Source organism: Salmo salar, chromosome ssa19 (genome assembly GCF_905237065.1).
Source record: "Salmo salar chromosome ssa19, Ssal_v3.1, whole genome shotgun sequence".
NCBI lineage: Eukaryota > Metazoa > Chordata > Actinopteri > Salmoniformes > Salmonidae > Salmo > Salmo salar.
In genome coordinates this window covers 1,607,847-1,631,301 of record NC_059460.1, presented here as the reverse complement: position 1 = coordinate 1,631,301, position 23,455 = coordinate 1,607,847, and the positions used below count along the sequence as shown (strand labels likewise).

The following is a 23,455-nucleotide window of genomic DNA, read 5'->3' as shown; positions in this document are numbered from 1 at the left end:
GAATACTACAAATTCTCTTTGTGCATGCTACAGAGGCTAGAGAACAATGATGTGATGGTGAAGTACAACATTTTCGGGACCACTTTTGTCTCGTGAGCGCTACTTTCAGAACTACTGGCTAAAAAGTATCGGAAAAGTACTGAGGAATCTGAGTATTTTTCTACCTGACAGATTTCATCTGACTTTTTATTTATTGAAAGCATGAATGCAGAGGAGTGGCATTTATCAAAACTCAATTTATTGAAAGAATAAATACAGTCAAAACAATATCATACATATTTTTGGCTGACTATCTTATGGGACAGACAAGACTGACATTTACATAACAGCTTTTGTCAGGAAATGCATGCATAAATATACTTGGTAAAGTATACTGTTGCACAGACATGATGGATTGGATCCTGCAGTGCACATTGAAATGTGCTTGATGAACATTGATGTGCGTGATGAACATTGGATATAAATTACTTTTGTCATCTACAGCTGAGTGGTCATATGAACTCAACTCCTCCTGAGATCAGCCAGTGACGGTCTTCCTGTCCTTGGCAACATGAGTTAATCTAGTCTCAACTGTCTTCGTCATGTGACTGTAAGTAAACCGGCTTGGCCTGCTTCCTCATGCGCTGCTGTGCTTTCAGCTTCCTGCCTTTCTGGGTTGCCAGTCCCATTATAGGCAGGTAGAGCTGCAATTAAAGAACCAAAATAAAACCATTACATTAGACAATAGTGAAATGACAATAGTTCCTGAGAGGGAAACATTTGTTCTGGTTTAGATGTCTGTCACTTACAGGTCTTGGATAGGGATTCCTGTAATGAAGACCTGCAAATTAGAGTGGAGAAAAATGTCACATTCTCACACCAAAGCATTTAAGTGTGAACATTGTGTCAATTATCGAGATACATTGTAAATTAATTCATTAAAAATGTCAACCAGGCTGTCGTTGACACTTACCAATTTCTATCCTTGCCTCACATTCGTCTATGCACTTCTTTATTGATGTATGATCCGTCAGCTAAAGGGGACACACAGAACAACAGATAAAGAAGAATTTGAGCTACACCAGACAACCTTTAGGTCTATCTTTTAGGGATAGGCATGAATAATAGAGTCCTCGAACGGACGTCAAATCTCGATCTTTAACCAAAGATCACTTGTTGTTTTTTTTAAATACTGTAAAATTATTTGGTGGAATGGGCTTTGTGGCTACCCGAACCGGCAAGTTACATTTTGTCTTGAAGACAACGTTAATTTGCTTCGACTCCAGTGTTCAATTTGTACATGTGCATTTGCGGGGCACAACAAAAAAGAAACAAGCCAAGCATCACACCGTTCTTCTCCCTAAATTCCCTTTCCTCTCTGTGTCTCCTTCAATCAATTGCGTTCCGACCGTTCCCTCCACACCATGCGTGCCGAGTGCGCAAACATGCTCCCTTAGGCCTACAGAAATAAATGCCTATAAAAACATATAATTTATGGGATACACTAGCTACATTCCTTGCCAAATGACAGTAGCTTTATCACAAATTCAAAATAGACTGGTTGACTGAAACAGGAAAATGTTTTCCAACAAAGAGCTGCAGTTGTGTAATAATTGCATCCCGTATATTTTCCACTTAAGCTACTTTGAGAACTGCTAGAGCCATTTAGAATTGGTTAGCCTAGGCTATAATCCCCCTCTAAATATAGACAGGTTCCACACTGAAAATATGCAAAAACATTAGTTTGAGAAAAACAGAGTGTATTTTCATCAGAATCATTAAGCATATGCCTGCACACCAAACAGATGTAATGGCCGTAATTCATCAGTGTTCAATGTGGAATTGTTTATCCATTTAGAAAATTTCAAAGAACAGGCAGAATAAACTATACTGAACAAAAATATAAATGCAACATGTAAAGTGTTGGTCCCATGTTTCATGAGCTAAAATAAAAGATACCAGAAATGATCCATCTGCCCAAAAGGCTTTCTGTGAAGTCCATAGATTAGGGCCTAATGAATTTATTTAAATTGACTGATTCCCAAATATGAACTGTAACTCGTTGAAATTGTTGCATCGTTTAAATAGTTTTCATCGTTGAAATTGTTGCATGTTGCGTTTATATGTTTGTTCAGTATACTTATCATTTATTTCATCTGTAGCCCAATAAACTGCATGGTTCCCGAATCATAGCGGGAGGGCCACACAACATATCATCACGTGACTCCAAGTCATATATCAATATTTGCGCATCGTGGCCTTTCCACTGCCATTTCTTGCATAACACATTTTACCGCCGCAAAAAGATCCATGTCAAATGAACAAATAATCTGTCGGCATTTACAAAACTGTACCGTAAATTCCTGTTTCCATCACAGCTGTTGTGATTTTTTTTTTAAACTGTGGACGCGCTGATCTACATATTTCTTGGTCCATAAACATGCAGGAATATTGCAGGAATATCTAAACCTATTGTCAACCTTTATTTAGGCATTTTAAAAACACTTCCTTTCCCCATTACGACAATCATCTAATCCAACTATCAACTGTCAATTTACGGATATGATTGCGGCTGGTCAGATAAACACACCAGTAAATAGCTAAAGTTACACCGTAAGTCAGATGGCTCGTTGCCGAAAATGGAGCATGTTCAAAATGATAGGTTATTAGCGTACACCTAATATGTTCCCCCCTGTATGATGATGCTCATTATACATTAAGGTTGAGCCAAAAGATTACATGTAACAAATATGAAATGAAATACAAAATGATGTGAAATTGAATGAAACAATGTATGTTGATGCGAATATGATGTACAATATTCCATTATGTTTCTATATGGTAACAATAGCGTAGTAGATTTAATATGCCATATACTATTTTTTAACAGTATCGTTCATTAATTTTAATTAATTTAATCATTATGACACACCCCTCACTATTGTCATTGGTTGCACTAATTGCACTGTTTGTCTACATAACCTAGTTCAAGTATTCATGACATTACCCTGAGGAAGGCATAGTGATTCCGAAACAGTGGTAAATACCCATTCAATTGCTGGGAGTTTATACATGGAGTGTGTGACTTTATTTTGATAGTTTATGGTGTCAGAGGAAAACCCATAAAATTGTCAGAGACTGAAGTCACCCAAGTTATAGATTGTCTTCTCTGCTATCGTACGGCAAACGGTACCGGAGCTCCAAGTCTAGGACCAAAAGGCTCCTCAACAGCTTCTACACCCAAGCCATAAGACTGCTGAACAATTAATAAAATCGCCACTGGACAATTTATATTGACACCCCCCTTCCTTTTGTACACTGCTGCTACTCGCTGTTTATTATCTATGCATAGTCACTTCACCCCCACATACATGTACAAATTACCTCTACTAACCTGTACCCCCACACACTGACTCAGTACCGGTGCCCCCTGTATATAGCCTTGTTATTGTTATTATTACCTTTTTATTTTAGTCTACTTGGTAAAGAAACGGCCCTTTTTCAGGACCCTGTCTTTCAAAGAATTTGTAAAAATCCAAATAACTTCACAGATCTTCATTGAAAAGTGTTTAAACACTGTTCCCCGTGCTTGTTCAATGAACCATAAACAATTAATGAACATGCACCTGTGGAACGGTCGTTAAGACACTAACAGCTTACAGACGGTAGGCAATTAAGGTCACAGTTATGAAAACTTAGGACACTAAAGAGGCCTTTCTACTGACTCTGAAAAACACCAAAAGAAAGATACCCAGGGTCCCTGCTCATCTGTGTGAATGTGCCTTAGGCATGCTGCAAGGAGGTATGAGGACTGCAGATGTGGCCAGGGCAATAAATTGCAATGTCCGTACTGTGAGACAACTAAGACAGTGCTACAGGGAGACAGGACAGAGAGCTAATCGTCCTCGCAGTGGCAGACCACGTGTAACAACACCACCTGCACAGGGTCGGTAAATCCAAACATCACACCTGCGGGACAGGTACAGGATGGCAACAACAACTGCCCGAGTTACACCAGGAACGCACAATCCCTCCATCAGTGCTCAGACTGTCTGCAATAGGCTGAGAGAGGCTGAACTGAGGTATTGTAGGCCTGTTGGCACGTCCTCACCAGACATCACAGGCAACAACGTCGCCTATGGGCACAAACCCACCGTCACTGCCCCAGACAGGACTGGCAAAAGGTGCTCTTCACTGACGAGTCGCAGTTCTGTCTCACCAGGGGTGATGGTCGGATTCACGTTTATCGTCAAAGGAATGAGCGCTACACTGAGGCCTGTACTCTGGAGCGGGATCGATTTGGAGGTGGAGAGTGGTCTGGGGCGGTGTGTCACAGCATCATCGGACTGAGCCTGTTGTCATTGCAGGCAATCTCAACACTGTGCGTTACAGGGAAGACATCCTCCTCCCTCATGTGGTACCCTTCCTGCAGGCTCATCCTGACATGACCCTCCAGCATGACAATGCCACCAGCCATACTGCTCGTTCTGTGCGTGATTTCCTGCAAGACAGGAATGTCAGTGTTCTGCCATGGACAGCGAAGAGCCCGGATCTCAATCCCATTGAGCACGCCTGGGACCTTTTGGATCGGAAGGTGAGGGCTAGGGCCATTCCCCCCCAGAAATGTCCGGGAACTTGCAGGTGCCTTGGTGGAAGAGTGAGGTAACATCTCACAGCAAGAACTGGCAAATCTGGTGCAGTCCATGAGGAGGAGATGCACTGCAGTACTTAATGCAGCTGGTGGCTACACCAGATACTGACTGTTACTTTTGATTTTGACCCCTCTTTGTTCAGGGACACATTATTCAATTTCTGTTTGTCAAATGTCTGTGGAACTTGTTCAGTTTATGTCTCAGTTGTTGAATCTTATGTTCATACAAATATTTACACATGTTAACTTTGCTGAAAATAAACACAGTTAATAGTGAGAGGACGTTTCTTTTTTTTGCTGAGTTCATTTTCTTAAATCTTCTTGAACTGCACTGTTGGTTAAGGGCTTGTAAGTAAGTATTTCACGCTAAAGTCTACACTTGTTATCTTCAACACTCAGACATAATTGACAAACGAAGCAAATCAAACTTTATTTGTCACGTGTGCCAGAGTGTGCCCCTGGCTATCCATGAATTTAAAAAACAAGAAAATCGTGCGGTCTGGTTTGCTTAATATAAGGAATTTGAAATGATTTATACTTTTACTTTTGATACTTAAGTATATTTTAGCAATTACATTTACTTTTGATACTCAAGTACATTTAAAAACAAATACTTTTAGACTTTTACTGAAGTAGTATTTTACTGGGTGACTTTTACTTGAGTCATTTTCTATAAAAGTATCTTTACTTTTACTCAAGTAAGACAATTGGGTACTTTTTCCACCACTGCAAGTCACATTTATCTGCTTAGCTAGTCATCGGACTGAGTTAGCTAGCTTGCTTGCTTAATGCATGCATGCATGCATGCATGCATGTCCGGGCACGTCGACACAAGACTTATTGTTAGTGAATTAACTAAACTAATATTTGCAACAGGAGTTTGATTTTGGTCACTGTCTCAATGAATCAATTTCTCAATAGGGCACCTTCCTGTTGGAGAATGAGCAAGCTTACTACTACTGCTGATTTTCCCAGTTAGACATTCCTCAGCATTGTGCAGTGCTGCTATGCCAGAGGTGGCTGGTATAGCAGCAGTTTTGCTATGTAAAGGGACTATCGGCATAGCCGATAGAAGGGGATGGACTAGAAAAGGCCTATATCGGCCTGATATATGGTGAAGGACAGTTATTGGTCGTTCTCCACAAAAAAAAAAAGTTTTTTCCACTCGAGTACTTGACAAAAAAATATGCAAACACTTGAACAGCCAAATAATGTAAATTGCCCACCCCTACTATCTTTACCTGTTGGTTCTGTCTGAAGAGGGTCTGGGCCTCCTGGACAATGTACCGTCTCTCGCTCTCAGTGTCTTGGGGGAGTGTGGACTGCCAGCCCCGGGCGATCCGGAATACCCTCATATACAGTGACAGGACCTGACTACGTGTGGCTGACGTCATTTGGTCTAAAATCAATACAAAGCAGGGAATATAAACAATATATGCAGGGAGTCAGACTGGGACCCTGTTTGAAATATAACCAGTGATCAAACATAATTGGATAGTTGAAAAAATATATATATATATATATATATGGCCGTGGGTTAACTGCTTTGAATTATTACTGAAACAGAAGTTGGTTTACTGCTGGAAAGTGTGGGAAAATAATACATGTACGCGCATGTTTAAATAAACCACTAGGTGGCAATATAACATCGGAACATTTTTATTTTCATTGTAGCAGAGACTAGAATCACTAGATAGCTATCAGCTTAGTACAGTCCTTACATACAGCCCATCCCTGGTGACATTGATCGTATGTACACTAGAATTAAATGAACTGATTTTCAGAAAAGTGTATAAGTAGATTTAATTTTGATTAGCTAACGTGAGCAAGCAGGGTGACTTTTTTATGGGTGAATGTGCTGCTCGGTTTCCTTAACCATAATAAGGATTAAAAAAAAATGTATCTCATAAATCTAATTGTGCTAATGGCAAAATGTCATATTCATAAATGTAAATTCACTAATAAAAAAAACACTTCCGTGTTTCTATAAGGAATTCGAGCAGTACATTCGAGCAGACTATTCAACATTCTTCTTAGAAAGCTGTTAAAACAATCAATATGTGTGTTTCTTTTAAGGTTTTTGTATAATATGTCATTTGTTGTACCCCCTAGCATATATTATCATGATCTATTTGTATACTTCTTGTATGTGTACTGTTTTTTCTACATAAAAAAATGTATTTAAAAAAAGAGCTAGCAGGGTGACAAGCCAATATACCTGGCTAATGATGACATGCTTATCTTTAATGTAATTGGAACATCTAGGACAGGAATATCTAACGGTGTATGTCAACATTACAATAACATGAATTCCTAACGCTGACTTGCAGAAAAGTCGTATTATGAATGACTTGACCTACCTGCTGTGCTGTGAGCTTTTTACGCAACATGTCGCATAGATATGACGATTACACTGACGTAATTTGATTCAAGTGTTCGCAGCAATCAGTGTGTTGCAAAGTCGCTACGAAACAATTTCATTTTTTATTTAACCTGTATTTGACTAGGCAAGTAAACATTCGTATTTACAATGACGGCCAAACCCGGAGGACGCTGGGCCAATTGTGCGCCGCCCTATGGGACTCCCAATCACGGCCGGTTATGATACAGCCTGGAATCGAACCAGGGTCTGTAGTGACGCCTCTATCACAAACATGTAGTGTCTGAGACCGCTGCGCCACTCGGGAGCTTTTCAAAGCCCTTCGAGTTCAAACCCAAAGAGGAAGATTTCACCTAATATTACACAATGTTGATTCCTGTTCGTTTGAATTTTTGCCAGCCACTTCAATGTTTAACAAAATCTAAACAGGGGAGCCCATCCTTATCCATGTAGATCAGTGGTTATCATAGCTTTCTAGACGTCTCGCTGGTGGGGTGCTCTGCGGGGAGGAAGTGATGCAGGGAAAATTCCCTTAATGTCCACAAAAAGGCGAAACACAAAGAAACTGTAAGCCTTTCGTACTGGTTCATCTGAGTTGTTTGATTTAGCAGTCAATTTAAAGTAGAAGTCAGTCGTTTAGGACGGTTATTTGCAAACCAGGTGCGTTCTTATCAGGCAAAAGTCAACTGAAACGCTCGGTTTTGTTTATGATGCTGACTAGCTAACGTTAGCTGGCTAGCTTTTTAGCTATGTGGGGATGTTTATTTGTGTCGTGTCCTAAACTAGCAAGCTGACGTTTTGTTTTACTAGCTAATGTTATTGGAGTGATGTACGCGATTTTCTAGACAATCATTTCTCTTTAAAAGGTACGTTTGTTGTTCACTATCTAAACAAGTTTATATCTATGGCATGCTAGCTAGCTAACGTTATCTGTAAAGTTAGCGCTCCAGCTACATGATGACGTGCTAGTTAGACAGCCACTAGTTAGGGTATGATGATGGCGAAGTATAGCAAGCCACGAACGAGGCTTTATTTTGTCAGGGAATTTAGCTACTGAAGTTGTTAGACAGTCATGTTGATTAGGTCAGCATGTTGTTAGTTGGTCAAACTAAGACGCAACTAGACGACGCCGCATTCAGATGAGTTAACGTTAGCTAGACAAGCTAGTTTAGATTCTTTCTGGCAGTGTTATTTTGATAAATGGGTTGCTAGCTAAATAGTTATGTTAACTAGATATTCCCCTCAGTATTGAAATGGTAGATGTGTTCCTATTCAGCTAGCTAAAACAATAACCTCCATTTGCCATAATAGAATGGGGTGAACATGATTGAAAGCACTGCAAGCTTTCCAGGAGGTGTTTTACCTGTACATGTCCACGGGGAACTAGATCGGAAGTTCCATTCCTCAGGAATAGTTTCAATAGCTAAATGTGATCAGGGGCGGTTCTCTTGTAGCTAAGTGTTTCATCATCAAATCATGAGACATTGCTAGGTGGCATATGAATCTTGCGACAGCTGGAAGCTATCATGAATTTCTCATGAGTCTCGGAATATTTCAAATGTATATAATTAAAAGCTCTCACAAAGGAGAAAGCTTAGTCATATTTGTTGCTATAGTTTGCTGTGGGAATACCCTGCTACGTAGTAACTGACTGCTTTCTCGATCTCAAATTACAAATTCACAGCAAGTAAACAAACTGAATCTACATGTGGGAGAACAACACCCCTGTATGACATTATGCTTATGGTGACAAGATGGTGTGTGTCATTCAGCATTGCGGATGTCAAGGTCACTACAATGGAGCAGAATAAGATGACACCTTCATCTAGAGTGGTCAATGCATTCTGAGGAAGTGTCTGTAAGTATTTATCAGCACTAACCCATTTCTTGCTCTACCTCTCAACTATTGTGGTAGGGTATTGTGTAGGCTAGTAGTATGAATGAGCCGGACCACTTCTAATTGTTTTATCTTGTGGTTTCTATGGTTAAAAACATCTTGTCTCTAAGTATTTTAGTCTGTTTCTATGATAACCCATGCTGTATAAGGCTCCTCTCTATAAGTGTTTCGTACTTATACAGCCCTCCAGTTTGATTTGGACCCCCCCTCCTCTCCATGGTACCAGCTTCTATGGTACCAGGGCCAGGCTTCAAAAAGCTGCCAGGCACTCCACCCTTCTTCGTTGGTGGTGATGTAGCCTACTGTATGATCTTCATATGTTTTTCTAACTTGAGCATTTAGTGGGTTTTTTCTCTAGTAATTATTACATCAGTGTTGTGGCTTTTGACCCTTTGTGACTCACAGCTTTGTTGATCCAGTGATTCATTGTCACTGTTATTGTTGACTCTGTGTGACTGTTGGACTCCTCCTCTGTCTCAGGGCCCAAGGGCATGTTGAGACGTCTCATCAGGCCAGAGCAGAGGTGTCTAGGTGGGGCAGGCAGGGCCTGAAGGAGGGGAGGACAGACCGTGAGGACCAAAGAGAGCGACATGGGCCAGTGTGTCACCAAGTGTAAGAACCCATCGTCCTCGCTTGGCAGCAAGAGTGGCGACAAGGAGCCTGGGTCCAAGTCCCACCACAAGAAATGCGGGGGCACGGGAGGCAGTGGGGGAGGAGGGCACAAGGAGGAGCCCAGTGGCCTGAGCAGCAAGGCCTCCAGTGAGCTCATGTTCAATGGCACCAAGAATGCCTTGGAGGTTACCGTGGAGACCACAGTGATCCCCACATCGGCCATGATGGGGGACCTGAGGAATGAGGAGCGCTCGGTGGCAGACAGGGAGGGGCCGTCCTTGCTGCGCATTGAGGAGCTTTTCTGCTGCTACAAGGACCCGCAGGAGGAGTCTATCTTGGAGGAGGGCATGGAGAGGTTCTGCAATGACCTGTACGTGGACCCCGCCGAGTTCCGTGTGCTGGTCCTCGCTTGGAAGTTTCAGGCGGCCACCATGTGCAAGTTTACAAGGTTAGAGATGGGTTGTGAATGGGAAGGGGTAGAGATAAGACAAAGAAAACGCTACATCAATGTGTTGTTGCCTGATATTTGGAGAATATGTTCTGAGAAGATTCAAGTCAAGTATTGGTCCAAAAGAGACCATATTAGCTCATAATGTCTGATGCTTGAACTCTGATCAAATTCAAAATGTCTACTGCTACCCTGCACTGTCTGTTTTAGGCTAGTTTCCTCTTACTGTGCAGTGTTTCAATTGACATTGTTCTGGCTGGCCACCCCACTCCACCCCCCCCACTCGTTTCAGCAGCTCTGTAGCTCACACTTTATAGTTGACAGGTAGGGGGAACAAATAGAATCAGTCTCTGGCTCTGGCTCTGACACTGCACTCTGTAATGAGTGGACAGTGTGTCTTTCTGATTGTCTATTCCTCAGATGATTTTGTCTCATCAATTGTCATAATGTTGTACCTAGTCTGAAAATTTGACCTATTACTATCATTTTACATATAAAAAAAAATTCTCATCTGAGCTACCTAGAGCCAGAAACGTAGAAAGTTTTACTGTTGCTTTGCTGTTCACACCAGGTCTGATTTAATGTCTGCAGTATAAAATGGGATCGAAAAACAAGGCATATCAGAGGACATATCTGGCCAGGGTGTCATGTGCTGAAGCGACAGAAGCACTATATGGCAGGGTGACAGGATGTGGTCAAGTTAATCTCAGGTGGCATCTCGCCCTTTCTCTCCCTGTACTGTAAAGTGTCCGGGCCTGCTACACGTTATCATAAAGAGTTGAGAGACCAAGAAGGCACAGTTATTTCCTTGCATACTTTACCTGACTTGTTTATGTTGAGGCCTAGGTGATGATTTATCAGAGTTTGGTGGTAAGAGTTTCTCAACTGAGCTTATTGACTTGAAATTGCCCCAGGTTGTCACTGACAGGTTTTTCTCCATACGGCTTATTTAAGGCTTATTGCCTGATTCAAAGGTTGACATTATGTTGCAGCAAGGTTATTAAAGTTTTGTGTTTTTATATTAGTTGTATTTCTATTAAAGTTTAGTTTGTTAGTTTTCAGACCTGATTTGCTAGTTTTATTTAGCAAAAATATTTCTATATAGTTTTTATATTATTTAGTTGCAGTTTTAGTGTTGGACAGAAAGCATGTGTGGAGGCTCGGAACCATTTGTGTCAAGAGTTTTTTGTTGTGTTTTCTGGGATGTTACCCCATGGCTTCATGGAACTCTATTCCACATCAGGTAACTGATGCAAGCAATAGAATCGGATAAAATAAAAAACGGATAAAAATACTCCTTATGGAACAGCGAGGACTGTGAAGAGACAGACACACATATACCTGATAAGACACACACGTACACATGGATTTTGTATTCTAGATATGTGGTAGGAGAGTATAGCCTAAGGGTATATAACTGCCTTTATGTTGCTGGACCCCAGGAAGAGTAGCTGCTGCCTTGTCAGCTAATGGGGATCCTTAATCCTTAATCAATACAAATACCACAGAGAAGGCAGTAATACAAAAGGTGATCAGTCAGGTCATGGGTTAGGTTGAAATGATAAAGTAAATCTCAATGTGACTTGGATTCAAAAGGAATAGCGCCAAGACTGGTGCAAAACATATGGTGGAAGCAAACTCTCACCCATGCTTACACCAACCCAATGCTTTTTAACTTTAGTAGTACATGTAAGAAGAATCAAGTTAGCTACTTAGGCAATTTTCCCCCCCCTGTTAGCTAGTGATAGTGACGCACTAAGTAGACCTATTTGAAACAACACCATCTTCTGGCAGCATTTACCAGCCCGATTCTGTAGGTTGAATCTCTTGAAAACCCTGTTAGATTTATTTAGCCAAAGTTTACAATAAAAGTAAACAACAAGTTTATAATAAAACTAAACAATTCATGATGATTTGATTTAGTTTTGGAGTCAAATATAGTTTGTTGTTAATTATTTTATTTAAGTTGTCTAAATTGTTTTTTCATGATTCATTTTTTTGTTTATAGTAACCTTGTGTCATGGTCTATAACGCAGTCCTGTTTTTCTCCGCCTGTCTATAGGAAGGAGTTTGTAGACGGATGCAGGGCGATCAAGGCGGACAGTCTCGAGGGCATCTGCTCCCGGTTCCCCTTCATGCTGATGGAGGCGCAGGGCGAGGAGAACTTCAAGGAGCTGTACCGCTTCACCTTCCAGTTTGGCCTGGACGCTGAGGAAGGCCAGCGCTCGCTGCAGCGTGACATCGCCATCGCGCTGTGGCGCCTGGTCTTCACGCAGGACACGCCAGCCATCCTCGAGCACTGGCTGGACTTCCTGGGCGAGAACCCGTCAGGTGTGCGGGGCATCTCGCGGGACACCTGGAACATGTTCCTCAACTTCACGCAGGCCATCGGGCCGGACCTGAGCAACTACAGCGAGGACGAGGCCTGGCCAAGCCTCTTTGACACCTTTGTAGAGTGGGAGATGGAGCGCAGGAGGAAGGAAGAGCAGTTAAAGAGGGCAGAGGAGGAGGACAGGGGATGCACTGAGATTGATGAGAGCTCTCCCTCCAGCACAGACAGACTTGAAACAGAGGGCGGACGGGGCTCACAGACCTGGGGGGGGCACTGACTACAGGACTATAGAATTCTGGGAAGGGAGGTTGGGGTGGGTGGAGTCTGACCTACAAGTGAACTGTACATCTGTGAATCATTGGATGACAAATTGGTATTACCATTACTGTTATTCCCCTCTCTCCTTTTCTGTTGGGGTGGGCTGGGATTCGCTTACACCCTGCTTTATTTCTGGTTAATGAAAGGGCTCAAATAACTGTTGTTTTAGCACTTCTATTTAAGTTATTTGTTTTATTTTATTTTTCTTTAATGTGTGTTTTTGGTAATTTGGACATGTGGTCCATTTTAATCTTTCCCCACCCTCGCTAAACTCAAAGAAAGCTCAGTATATAAGGTTGCTTTAAAAGCCAGGTGCCAGAAAGCCATGCCCCTTCCCAAGTCTTATATTTTTACAGCTTACATTGACCTGGAAACACTGGTGATTTGACCTCTCACCCAAAGACGCAGGCCTATTCAATTGTCATATTACATTAAGGGAAATCTAGTTGTCCGCAAACATCTTATTACCAGAGCCTGAGCTTTACTTGTTGGGGTCAGTGAAACCAACTTGATTTTTTATTTATTTATTTTGGAACAATATTTGAGTGTGGATGAATTGGGTTGCCTTTTGAAATGTGGACTATTTAAAGGGTTATATTCTTGACCTATCTATCTATTGCCTGTCGTTGTGATGGCCAACCATGATTTGTTCAAAGATGTGGTCGTACTCGAGTGTGCATAATGTCCTAAGACTGAGTAATGTCCTAAAGTAAACATTTATTTGCCAGTGACAATACCAATTACTTCCTAGAATTTCTATTTTATTTATCTAAATTAAAAAGTGTTTAGGGTATATACAGTGCATTCAGGAAGTATTCAGACCCCTTCACTTTTTCCACATTTTGTTACATTTTGCCTTATTCTAAAATGGATTAACTTCCTTTTTTTCCTCATGATGACAAATCAAAAAACGTAGGAATTTTAGCAATTTGATTACAAATAAACAAATGCCTTATTTACATAAGTATTCAGACCCTTTGCTATGAGACTCGAAATTGAGCTCAGCTGCATCCTGTTTCCATTGATCATCCTTGAGATGTTTCTACAACTTGGAGTCCACCTGTGATAAATTCAATTGATTGGACATGATTTGGAAAGGCACACACCTGTCTATGTAATGTCCCACAGTTGACAGTGCATGTCAGAGCAAAAACCAAGCCATGAGGTCGAGGGAATTTTCCATAGAGCTCCGAGACAGGTTTGTGTCAAGGCACAGATCTGGGGAAGGGTACCAAAAATGTTATCCCGCATTGAAGGTCCCCAAGAACACAGTAGCCTCTATCATTCTTACATGGAAGAAGTTTGGAACCACCAAGACTCTTCCTAGAGCTGGCCGCCTGGCCATACTGAGCAATCAGGGGAGAAGGGCCTTGATCAGGGAAGTGACCAATAACCCGATGGTACTCTGACAGAGCTCCAGACTTCCTCTGTGGAGATGGTTGTCCTTCTGGAAGGTTGTTCCATCTCTGCAGCACTCCACCAATCAGGCCTTTATGGTAGAGTGGCCAGACGGAAGCCACTCCTCGGGTAAAAGGCACATGACAGCCCGCTTGCAGTTTGCCAAAAGGTACTTAAAGGACTCTGACCATGAGAAACAAGATTCTCTGAATGCCAAGAGTCAGGTCTGGAGGAAACCTGGCACCATCCCTACATTGAAGCATGGTGGTGGCAGCATCACGCTGTGGGGATGTTTTTAAACGGCAGGGACTGGGAGACTAGTCAGGATCAAGGGAAATATGAACAGAGCGAAGTACAGAGGGATCCTTGATGAAAACCTGCTCCAGAGCGCTCAGAACCTCAGATTGGGTTGAACGTTCACCTTCTAACAAGACAATGACCCTAAGGACACAACCACGACAATGCAGGAGTTGCTTTGGGAAAAGGCTCTGAATGTCCTTGAGTGGCCCAGCCAGAGCCTGGACTTGAAACCGATCGAACATCTCTGGAGAGACCTGAAAATAGCTGTGCGGCAACACTCCCCATCCAACTTGAAAGAGCTTGAGAGGATCTGCAGTGAAGGTGCTTCAACAAAGTACTGAGGAGAGGGTCTGAATACTTATGTACATTTTATACAAAAGTTTAATTTTGATAAATTAGCAAAAATGTCTGTTTTTGCTTTGTCATTATGGGGTATTGTGTGTAGATTGATGAGGGGGGACAATTGAATTAATTTTAAAATAAGGCAGTAACGTAGAAAAATGTGGAATAAGTGAAGGTCTGAATACTTTCTGAATGCACTGTACCAATAAGTCCTTTCAAATGTCAAGTTGATTTCTTCGAAAACGATCCCACTCTTTTATGCTCTGTTCTGCTCTTTGAGTGCTCTAGACTGCAATAGTGTCTTAGCTTATTCTAACTAACAACCAGGGCTTGGTTCTATTTTGGTCCCTAGCCCTTGACTCTTTTAGTGTTCACAGATCCCAAATGATTGGACGCATCTAAGCGATATGGTTTTGGCCTGTGGACTTATGCCTATAGCTATCACATCTAGTTCTTTCAGATCTGTGAATACCCTAGGGTAGGTAGGTTTTACGGGTTGGCCCTGGTCTTGTGCAAACAGAAGGTGGCTGTACCTGGGCTACATTCAGGACTGTTACGTTGGGGCGTTACACAAAGCTTTTGTCTCGTTTACCTTACCAAGTTCTCAACAATCTTACACCATTGGACAGCTATTCACTCTAGTTTTGTGAGCATGTCAAGAATGTGTGTTGGCTGCTAGTGACCGTTGTGTTAAGTGCACAAAACACAATAGTCCTCCTAGTTGCCATGCTTGTAATGCTCTCATGCATTTATGTCTGCAGCACTCGGTTCTAAACCATTCACAACTGTTGAATGAAGTTAGACATAGCCCAGGCCTTTTGGTGACAGTGGATTGTTAACCAGGTGTATTGGCTCATTGAGTGTCTGTAACTAGGTCAGGTGGTGCCATTCTTGTGAGGTTTACATTTACAATGGTTTCATTTCAGATCCCTTTGCCCTTTTTATATAAAATGCATTGATTTATAATGAATAAAACGGTGTTCAACTTGTGTCAGTCGTCCACAAAATGCATTTGGAGAGTTTAATTATGTTTTTGTGGTGTCATTTTCCCGCTCTGATTGAGGGTTGCAGTATGACTTTTGAGAACATTTGGACACAACTGGGCATCTAATCTAACAAACCTTCTGTTCTCTATGTCCCAGGCTGCTCCCTGCCCTGGTTCTTACTTTTCAAGCTAAATATTAGCTGTTTCAATTAGAAATGTCATTTTATTGAGAAATGGAAAAAAAATGTTTTAGCTCTGATATGGCCAGAATATAATTTATGGTTAGTAAGGGTAGGCAAAGTATACTTCTCCGCTGTGGTAGGCCTGGGCTGTTTAGACAGGCAGTGTACACAAAACATGGTGCTCTTCCTCATGGGTGTGTCCAACACAGAGGGGCTTTCGCTATTGGTGGATGTTTCTCCTGGTAACTAGCATCAGCTGTTACCAACACACAAGACACATGAGACTCGGACTTAATCTGAATATCGATAAACTGCGGTATAATACCCGTGAACAGAGATGATATGGATTGTGAGTATTTTAAACATTAAACGAAAATGTATCTTTTGTCTAAAAACAGCAAGTTGATGGAAAATGGTGAGAAGCCTAGCCATTCGTTAGTGTAGCTGGCTAGTTAAGCCACACAGCTACAGCGTCCAGTGGTTCTCGTGCAGCCAGCAACATCAGTTAGCTAGCGCCGACTTGCTAAAAATCCAGAAGAAATAAAGCTGAATATCTATACTGATTTATTCACCGACTGCGCTAACTTCAACGTCTGGAGTGCATTGTTGAAACTTAGCTATGTGAAATGTAAAATACTGATATTGTAACTATGACGGAGAATGTAGCCAGGGCCAGAATTTTAGTAGCAGCGTGCAGTTATTCCTTATGCGGGAAAAAGACAATCCGGGTGCGGCAACGCTCACATCCAGCAGCGCCAACATCTGCAGACGAACGGTCCTCATAAAAAAGTTAATCTCGATCCATTTCTTTTTTTCTTGCTTCAGAGCTGATTAAGAACATCATGGAATGACATCATCCTCTCATGTGGAATTAGGGCTATGTGAAAACCAGTGTCAGATATACAATGGATAAAGAGGTAAGCTAAATAATATTCTTTCTCATTCAAATAACACAGTAGCTGAGGTCATGTGAATGGACGTCCACTACAAAAAGGGATGGCCTTGCGTCTTCCTGCCATGAAGCCTGATATATGTGCCCACTCCTCACCTCTCAAGTGGAGGATGCTGTTGCATCTCTGCCAGGGTGTTTTGTAAAGGAGATGCACAATCCTGACAATTATTAAAAGGATCAATAAAACCATTTTAGTCTTGTAAATGTCTTGTCTGTAACTCTTATCCACATTTATTAAAATTTATATAACCTTAATTTAACTAGGCAAGTCAGTTAAGAACACATTCTTATTTCCATTAACGGCCTGGCAAAAGGGACTGGGGTTAAAAAAAATATATAAATATTGGACAAAACACACATAATGAAAAGTGAGACAACGCTACACAAAGAGAGACCTAAGACGATAACATAGCAAGGCAGCAACACATGACAACACAGCATGGTAGCAACACAACATGACAACAACATGGTAGCAGCACAAAACATGGTACAAACATTATTGGGCGCAGACAACAGCAAGAAGGTAGAGACAACAATACATCACCTAAAGCAGCCACAACAGTCAGTAAGAGTGTCCATGATTGAGTCTTTGAATGAAGAGATTGAGATAAAACTGTCCAGATTGAGTGTTTGTTGCAGCTTGTTCCAGTCGTGAGCTGCAGCGAACTGAAAGACGAGAGACCCATGGATGTGTGTGCTTTGGGGACCTTTAACAGAATGTGACTGGCAGAACAGGTGTTGTATGTGGAGGATGAGGGCTGCAGTAGATATCTCAGATAGGGTAGAGTGAGGCCTAAGAGGGTTTTATAAATAAGCATCAACCAGTGGGTCTTGCAACCGGGAATATGTAGTTGACCAGTTTACAGAGGAGTATAGAGTGCAGTGATGTGTCCTATAAGGAGCATTGGTGGCAAATCTGATGGCCGAATGATAAAGAACATCTAGCCGCTCGAGAGCACCCTTACCTGCCGATCTATAAATTATGTCTCTGTAATCTAGCATGGATAGGATGGTCATCTGAATCAGGGTTAGTTTGGCAGTTGGGGTGAAAGAGGAGCGATTACGATAGAGGAAACCAAGTCTAGATTTAACTTTAGCCTGCAGCTTTGATATGTGCTGGGAGAAGGACAGTGTACCGTCTAGCCATACTCCCAAATACTTGTATGAGGTGACAACCTCAAGTTCTAAACCCTCAGAGGTAGTACTCACACCTGTCGGGAGAGGGGCATTCTTCTTACCAAACCCCATGACATTTGTTTTGGAGGTGTTCAGAACAAGGTTAAGGGTAGAGAAAGCTTGTTGGACACTAAGAAAGCTTTGTTGTAGAGCATTTAACACAAAATCCGGGGAGGGGCCAGCTGAGTATAAGTCTGTGTCATCTGCATATAAATGAATGAGAGAGCTTCCTACTGCCTGAGCTATGTTGTTGATGTAAATTGAGAAGAGCGTGGGGCCTAGGATCGAGCCTTAGGGTACTCCCTTGGTGACAGGCAGTGGCTGAGACAGCAGATGTTCTGACTTTATACACTGCAGTCTTTGAGAGAGATAGTTAGCAAACCATGCCAAAGACCCCTCAAAGACACCAGTACTCCTTAGCCGGCCCACAAGAATGGAATGGTCTACCGTATCAAAAGCTTTGGCCAAGTCAATAAAAATAGCAGCACAACATTGCTTAGAATCAACGGCAATGGTGACATCATTGAGGACCTTTAAGGTTGCAGTGACACATCCATAACCTGAGCGGAAACCAGATTGCATACCAGAGCGAATACTATAGGCATCAAGAAAGCCAGTCAGTTGATTATTGACAAGTTATTCCAACACTTTTGATAAACAGGGCAAAATAGAAATAGGCCTATAACAGTTAGGATCAGCTTGATCTCCCCCTTTAAAATAAAGGACGAACCGTGGCTGGCTTTTAACTTCTTATGGCTTGGGGGCAGTATTTTGACGTCTGGATGAGAAGCGTGCCCAAATTAAACTGCCTGTTACTCTGGCCCAGAAGCTAGGTAATGCAGTAGATTTGGATAGAAAACATTCTAACGTTTCCAAAACTGTTAAAATAATGTCTGTGAGTATAACAGAACTGATATGGCAGGCGAAAACCTGAGGAAAATCCATCCAGGAAGTGGGATTTTTTTGATGTGGGTATTTTCAATTGAATGCCTATAGAGTATCTAATGGGTTAGGACCCAGATTGCAGCTCCTATGGCTTCCACTAGATGTCAACAGTCTTTAGACATTGTTTCAGGCTTGTTTTCTGAAAAATGAAGAAGAATGAGACCTTTTTGTCAGTGGACTGGGGAAGAAGGCAGAGCTAGCTTGCGCGAGTGACCGTGTGCGTGCCCGACCTTTGTTGTTTTTCCTTTCTATTGAATACGCTATTGTCCGGTTGAAATATTATCGATTATTTAGACAATTGACAACCTGAGGATTAATTATAAACATCGTTTGACATGTTTCGACGAACTTTACCGGTACTATTAGGATGTATTCGTCTGCATGTTTTGACCGCCTTTGAGCCAGTGGATTACTGAACACAACGCGCCAACAAACAGTTTTTGGGATATAAAGAGGGACTTTATCGAACAAAACGAACATTTATTGTGTAGCTGGGACTCTTGTGACTGCAACCATATGAAGATCTTCAAAGGTAAGTGATTAATTTTATCGCTATTTCTGACTTTTGTAATTCTTTTACTTGGTTGTAAAATGTTTGTATGCTTTTGTAAGCGGGGCGCTGTCCTAAGATAATCGCATGGTATGCTTTCGCCGTAAAGCCTTTTTGAAATCTGACAAAGCAGCTGGATTAACAAGAAATTAATCTTTAAGCCGATGTATAACACTTGTATTTTTTTGGAATGTTTATTATGACTATTTCTGTATTTTGAATTTGGCGCTCTGCAATTTCACCGGATGTTGTCGAGGTGGGTCGCTAGCGGAACGCCTGCGCCAGAAAGGTTAAGCAGTGGGAACCTCCCCAGAAAGGAGAGACAGGTTAAAAAGGTGGGAGGTAGGCTTGGCGATGAGAGGAGCAGCACCGTTAAAAAAGAAAAGGTCTAAAACATCTGACCCAGATGTTGTTTTTTAATCAAGTTTCAGGATCTCCTTTAGCACCTCGGACTCAGTGACTGCCCACAGGGAGAAACTTTGTAGCGGGCAGGGGAAAAAGAGGGAGAAGCATCTGGGATAGTCGCATTAGAAGGGGTGGGAGATGAGGAAATGTTGGACGGGCAAGGAGGCATGGCTGAGTCAAATAGGAATCCTGACTTAATGAAGTGGTGATTAAAGTGCTCAGCCATGTGCTTCTTGTCAGTAACAACCACATCATCAACATTAAGGGACATGGGCAGCTGTGAGGAGGAGGGTTTATTCACCAGGTCTTTAACCGTCTTCCAGAACTTCTTGGGGTAAGACCCACAGAGAGAGAACTGTTCCTTAAAGTAACTAACTTTGGCCTTACGGATAGCCTGAGTATGCGTCTACCGAGCCTTTCGCCAAATGCAATTCTTGAGGTGAAGTAACTCTGCAAGATCACGGTCGAACCAGGGGCTGAACCTGTTTCTAATTTTCTTTATGGGGGTGTGTTTGTTAACAATACCACTGAAAATGTCAAAAAAGAAGGTCCAAGCGTGTTTGACAGAGGGGATCAAGCTGATTCTATTCCATTTTACAGAGGCCAGTTGAAGTTTTTTAGCAAGCATCTATGACAAATCAGGACAGCCATTACAAACATAGGCTGTAAAACAGTGATCACGAAGGTCATTACAGGAAACACCAGACTGATACCTATCAGGATTATTTGTGAGGATAACATCGAGGAGAGTAGCCTTTTCTGGGTGTTTGGATTCACACCTTGTGGGATTGGTAATAATCTGAGAAAGATTTAGGGAGTCCCATTGCTTTAGGACTTGGTCAGGTGGTTTAAGTGTGTCCCAGTTTAGGTCACCTAGCAGGACAAATTCAGACTTAGTGTAAGGGGCCAGGAGAGAGCTTAGGGCAGGTAGGGTACAGGGCGGTGCTGATGGAGGACAATAAGCACCCAGCAACAGTCAACAAAGAGCCATTTGAAAGTTTAATGCTTAAAACCAGAAAATCTAATTGTTTGGGGACAGACTTGGTTGATTCAAGCGAGCACTGAAGGTGGTCCTTGGTAAAGATTGCCACTCCCCCACCTTTGGAAGATCTGTCTTGCCAAAAAAGGTTTATAACCAGAAAGGTTAACATCAGTATTCAAAACATTCTTCCTTAACCACGTCTCAGTAGTGACCAACACATCTGGGTTGGAGCTGTGAACCCACACTTTCAATTGATCCATTTTAGGTAATAAGCTTATATTGTTAACGTGCATAAAACCCAGCCTTTTACGAGAGCAGAAATCAGTGAAGCAGATATCAGAGCACAAGTCAGAATTGGGTCTAGCAACAGTAGATGGGCCAGGGTGTACATGCACATTTCCAGATATCGTCAATAGTAATACAATCAAGGCACGACATAGGACAGGGAGAGCTCTGCAGAGCTGATGTATGACATCTGAATGTGCATTAGATGGCAGCAAGATCATATTGTACAGCAATTTCATCAGTTAACATGAATACAAAGCCGGCGAGAGGTGGTTAGAATAGGATGGGAGGCCAAAAGTCAGTGTAACCAAGTTAGAGTCCCGAGTCTGGAAATAAACATACAGTGAGGGGGAAAAAGTATTTGATCCCCTGCTTATTTTGTACGTTTGCCCACTGACAAAGAAATGATCAGTCTATAATTTTAATAGTAGGTTTATTTGAACAGTGAGAGACAGAATAACAAACAAAAAAATCCAGAAAAACGCATGTCAAAAATGTTATAAAATGATTTGCATTTTAATGAGGAAAATAAGTATTTGACCCCTCTGCAAAACATGACTTAGTACTTGGTGGCAAAACCCTTCTTGGCAATCACAGAGGTCAGATGTTTCTTGTAGTTGGCCACCAGGTTTGCACACATCTCAGGAGGGATTTTGTACCACTCCTCTTTGCAGATCTTCTCCAAGTCATTAAGGTTTCGAGGCTGACGTTTGGCAACTCGAACCTTCAGCTCCCTCCACAGATTTTATATGGGATTAAGGTCTGGAGACTGGCTAGGCCACTCCAGGACCTTAATGTGCTTCTTCTTGAGCCACTCCTTTGTTGCCTTGGCCGTGTGTTTTGGGTCATTGTTATACTGGAATACCCATCTACGACCCATTCACAATGCCCTGGCTGAGGGAAGGAGGTTCTCACCCAAGATTTGAGGGTACATGGCCCCGTCCATCGTCCCTTTGATGCGGTAAAGTTGTCCTGTCCCCTTAGCAGAAAAACACCCCCAAAGCATAATGCTTCCACCTCCATGTTTGACGGTGGGGATGGTGTTCTTGGGGTCATAGGCTGCATTCCTCCTCCTTGAGTTGATGCCAAAGAGCTCCATTTTGGTCTCCTCTAACCACAACACTTTCACCCAGTTGTCCTCTGAATCATTCAGATGTTCATTGGCAAACTTCAGACGGGCATGTATATGTGCTTTCTTGAGCAGGGGGACCTTGCGGGCGCTGCAGGATTTCAGTCCTTCACGGCGTAGTGTGTTACCAATTGTTTTCTTGGTGACTATGGTCCCAGCTGCCTTGAGATCATTGACAAGATCCTCCCGTGTAGTTCTGGGCTGATTCCTCACCATTCTCATGATCATTGCAACTCCACGAGGTGATATCTTGCGTGGAGCCCCAGGCCGAGGGAGATTGACAGTTCTTTTGTGTTTCTTCCATTTGTGAATAATCGCACCAACTCTTGTCACCTTCTCACCAAGCTGCTTGGTGATGGTCTTGTAGCCCATTCCAGCCTTGTGTAGGTCTACAATCTTGTCCCTGACATCCTTGGAGAGCTCTTTTGTCTTGGCCATGGTGGAGAGTTTGGAAACGGATTGATTGCTTCTGTGGACAGGTGTCTTTTATACAGGTAACAAGCTGAGATTAGGAGCACTCCCTTTAACTTCTATGGGAAACGTGGGACGTCAGCGTCCCACTCTATTCAACAGCCAGTGGAATCGCATGGCGCGAAATACAAATACCTCAAAAATGCTATAACTTCAATTTCTCAAACATATGACTATTTTACACCATTTGAAAGATAAGACTCTCGTTAATCCAACCAAGTTGTTCGATTTCAAAAAGGCTTTACAGCAAAAGCAAAACATTAGATTATGTCAGGAGAGTACCCTGCCAAAAATAATCACACAGCCATTTTCAAAGCAAGCATGTATGTCACCAAAACCAAAACCACACCTAAATGCAGCACTAACCTTTGATGATCTTCATCAGATGACACTCCTAGGACATTATGTTATACAATACATGCATGTTTTGTTCAATCAAGTTCATATTTATATCAAAAACCAGCTTTTTACGTTAGCATGTGATGTTCAGAACTAGCATACACACCAAAAACTTCCGGTGAATTTACTAAATTACTCAGCATAAACGTTCACAAAATACATAACGATTATTTTAAGAATTATAGATACAGAACTCCTTTATGCAATCGCGGTATCAGATTTTAAAATAGCTTTTCGACAAAAGCACATTTTGCAATATTCTGAGTACATAGCTCGGCCATCACGGCTAGCTATTCAGACACTCGCCACCGTCGAGGCTCAGTATACTCAGAATTAC

The 23,455-nt window shown here is 42.0% G+C and overlaps 3 protein-coding genes across 15 annotated transcripts in view; 2 read left to right on the top strand and 1 right to left on the bottom strand.

Moving 5' to 3' along the window:
• Positions 1–216: 216 nt before the first annotated feature.
• LOC100195572 (LYR motif containing 1) lies at positions 217–8,444 on the bottom strand. Of its 2 annotated transcripts, none has more exons than XM_014156896.2 (5): positions 8,374–8,444; positions 5,872–6,029; positions 953–1,013; positions 789–820; positions 217–683 (listed from the first exon to the last, which is right to left on the bottom strand). In XM_014156896.2, exons 2-5 carry the CDS (start codon positions 6,022–6,024, stop codon positions 567–569), a joined length of 363 nt encoding a protein of 120 aa, XP_014012371.1. In that variant the 5' UTR covers positions 6,025–6,029; positions 8,374–8,444; the 3' UTR covers positions 217–566. The 2 variants fall into 2 exon arrangements, with proteins under 2 accessions (XP_014012371.1, NP_001134073.1); NM_001140601.2 differs by lacking the exon at positions 8,374–8,444 and adding an exon at positions 6,991–7,033 and having other exon boundaries at positions 226–683.
• On the top strand, positions 7,329–13,805 carry LOC106578283 (DCN1-like protein 3). 11 transcript variants are annotated; one of them, XM_045701980.1, is made up of 5 exons: positions 7,329–7,577; positions 8,783–8,868; positions 9,090–9,211; positions 9,388–9,967; positions 12,030–13,805. In XM_045701980.1, the coding sequence occupies exons 4-5, from the start codon at positions 9,498–9,500 to the stop codon at positions 12,574–12,576; spliced, it is 1,017 nt and encodes a 338-aa protein (XP_045557936.1). In that variant the 5' UTR covers positions 7,329–7,577; positions 8,783–8,868; positions 9,090–9,211; positions 9,388–9,497; the 3' UTR covers positions 12,577–13,805. The 11 variants fall into 11 exon arrangements, with proteins under 11 accessions (XP_045557936.1, XP_045557935.1, XP_045557931.1 ...); XM_045701979.1 differs by having other exon boundaries at positions 8,695–8,868; XM_045701975.1 differs by having other exon boundaries at positions 7,329–7,876.
• A 388-nt stretch (positions 13,806–14,193) lies between these two features.
• Positions 14,194–23,455, top strand: part of LOC106578280 (katanin-interacting protein) — a 61,611-nt gene continuing 52,349 nt past the window's right edge. For both annotated transcript variants that reach the window (XM_045701969.1, XM_045701967.1), the window contains exons 1-2: positions 14,194–16,173; positions 16,650–16,741. The gene's annotated coding sequence lies outside the window, so the exon portion shown is untranslated. The remainder of the gene's footprint in view (positions 16,174–16,649; positions 16,742–23,455) is intronic.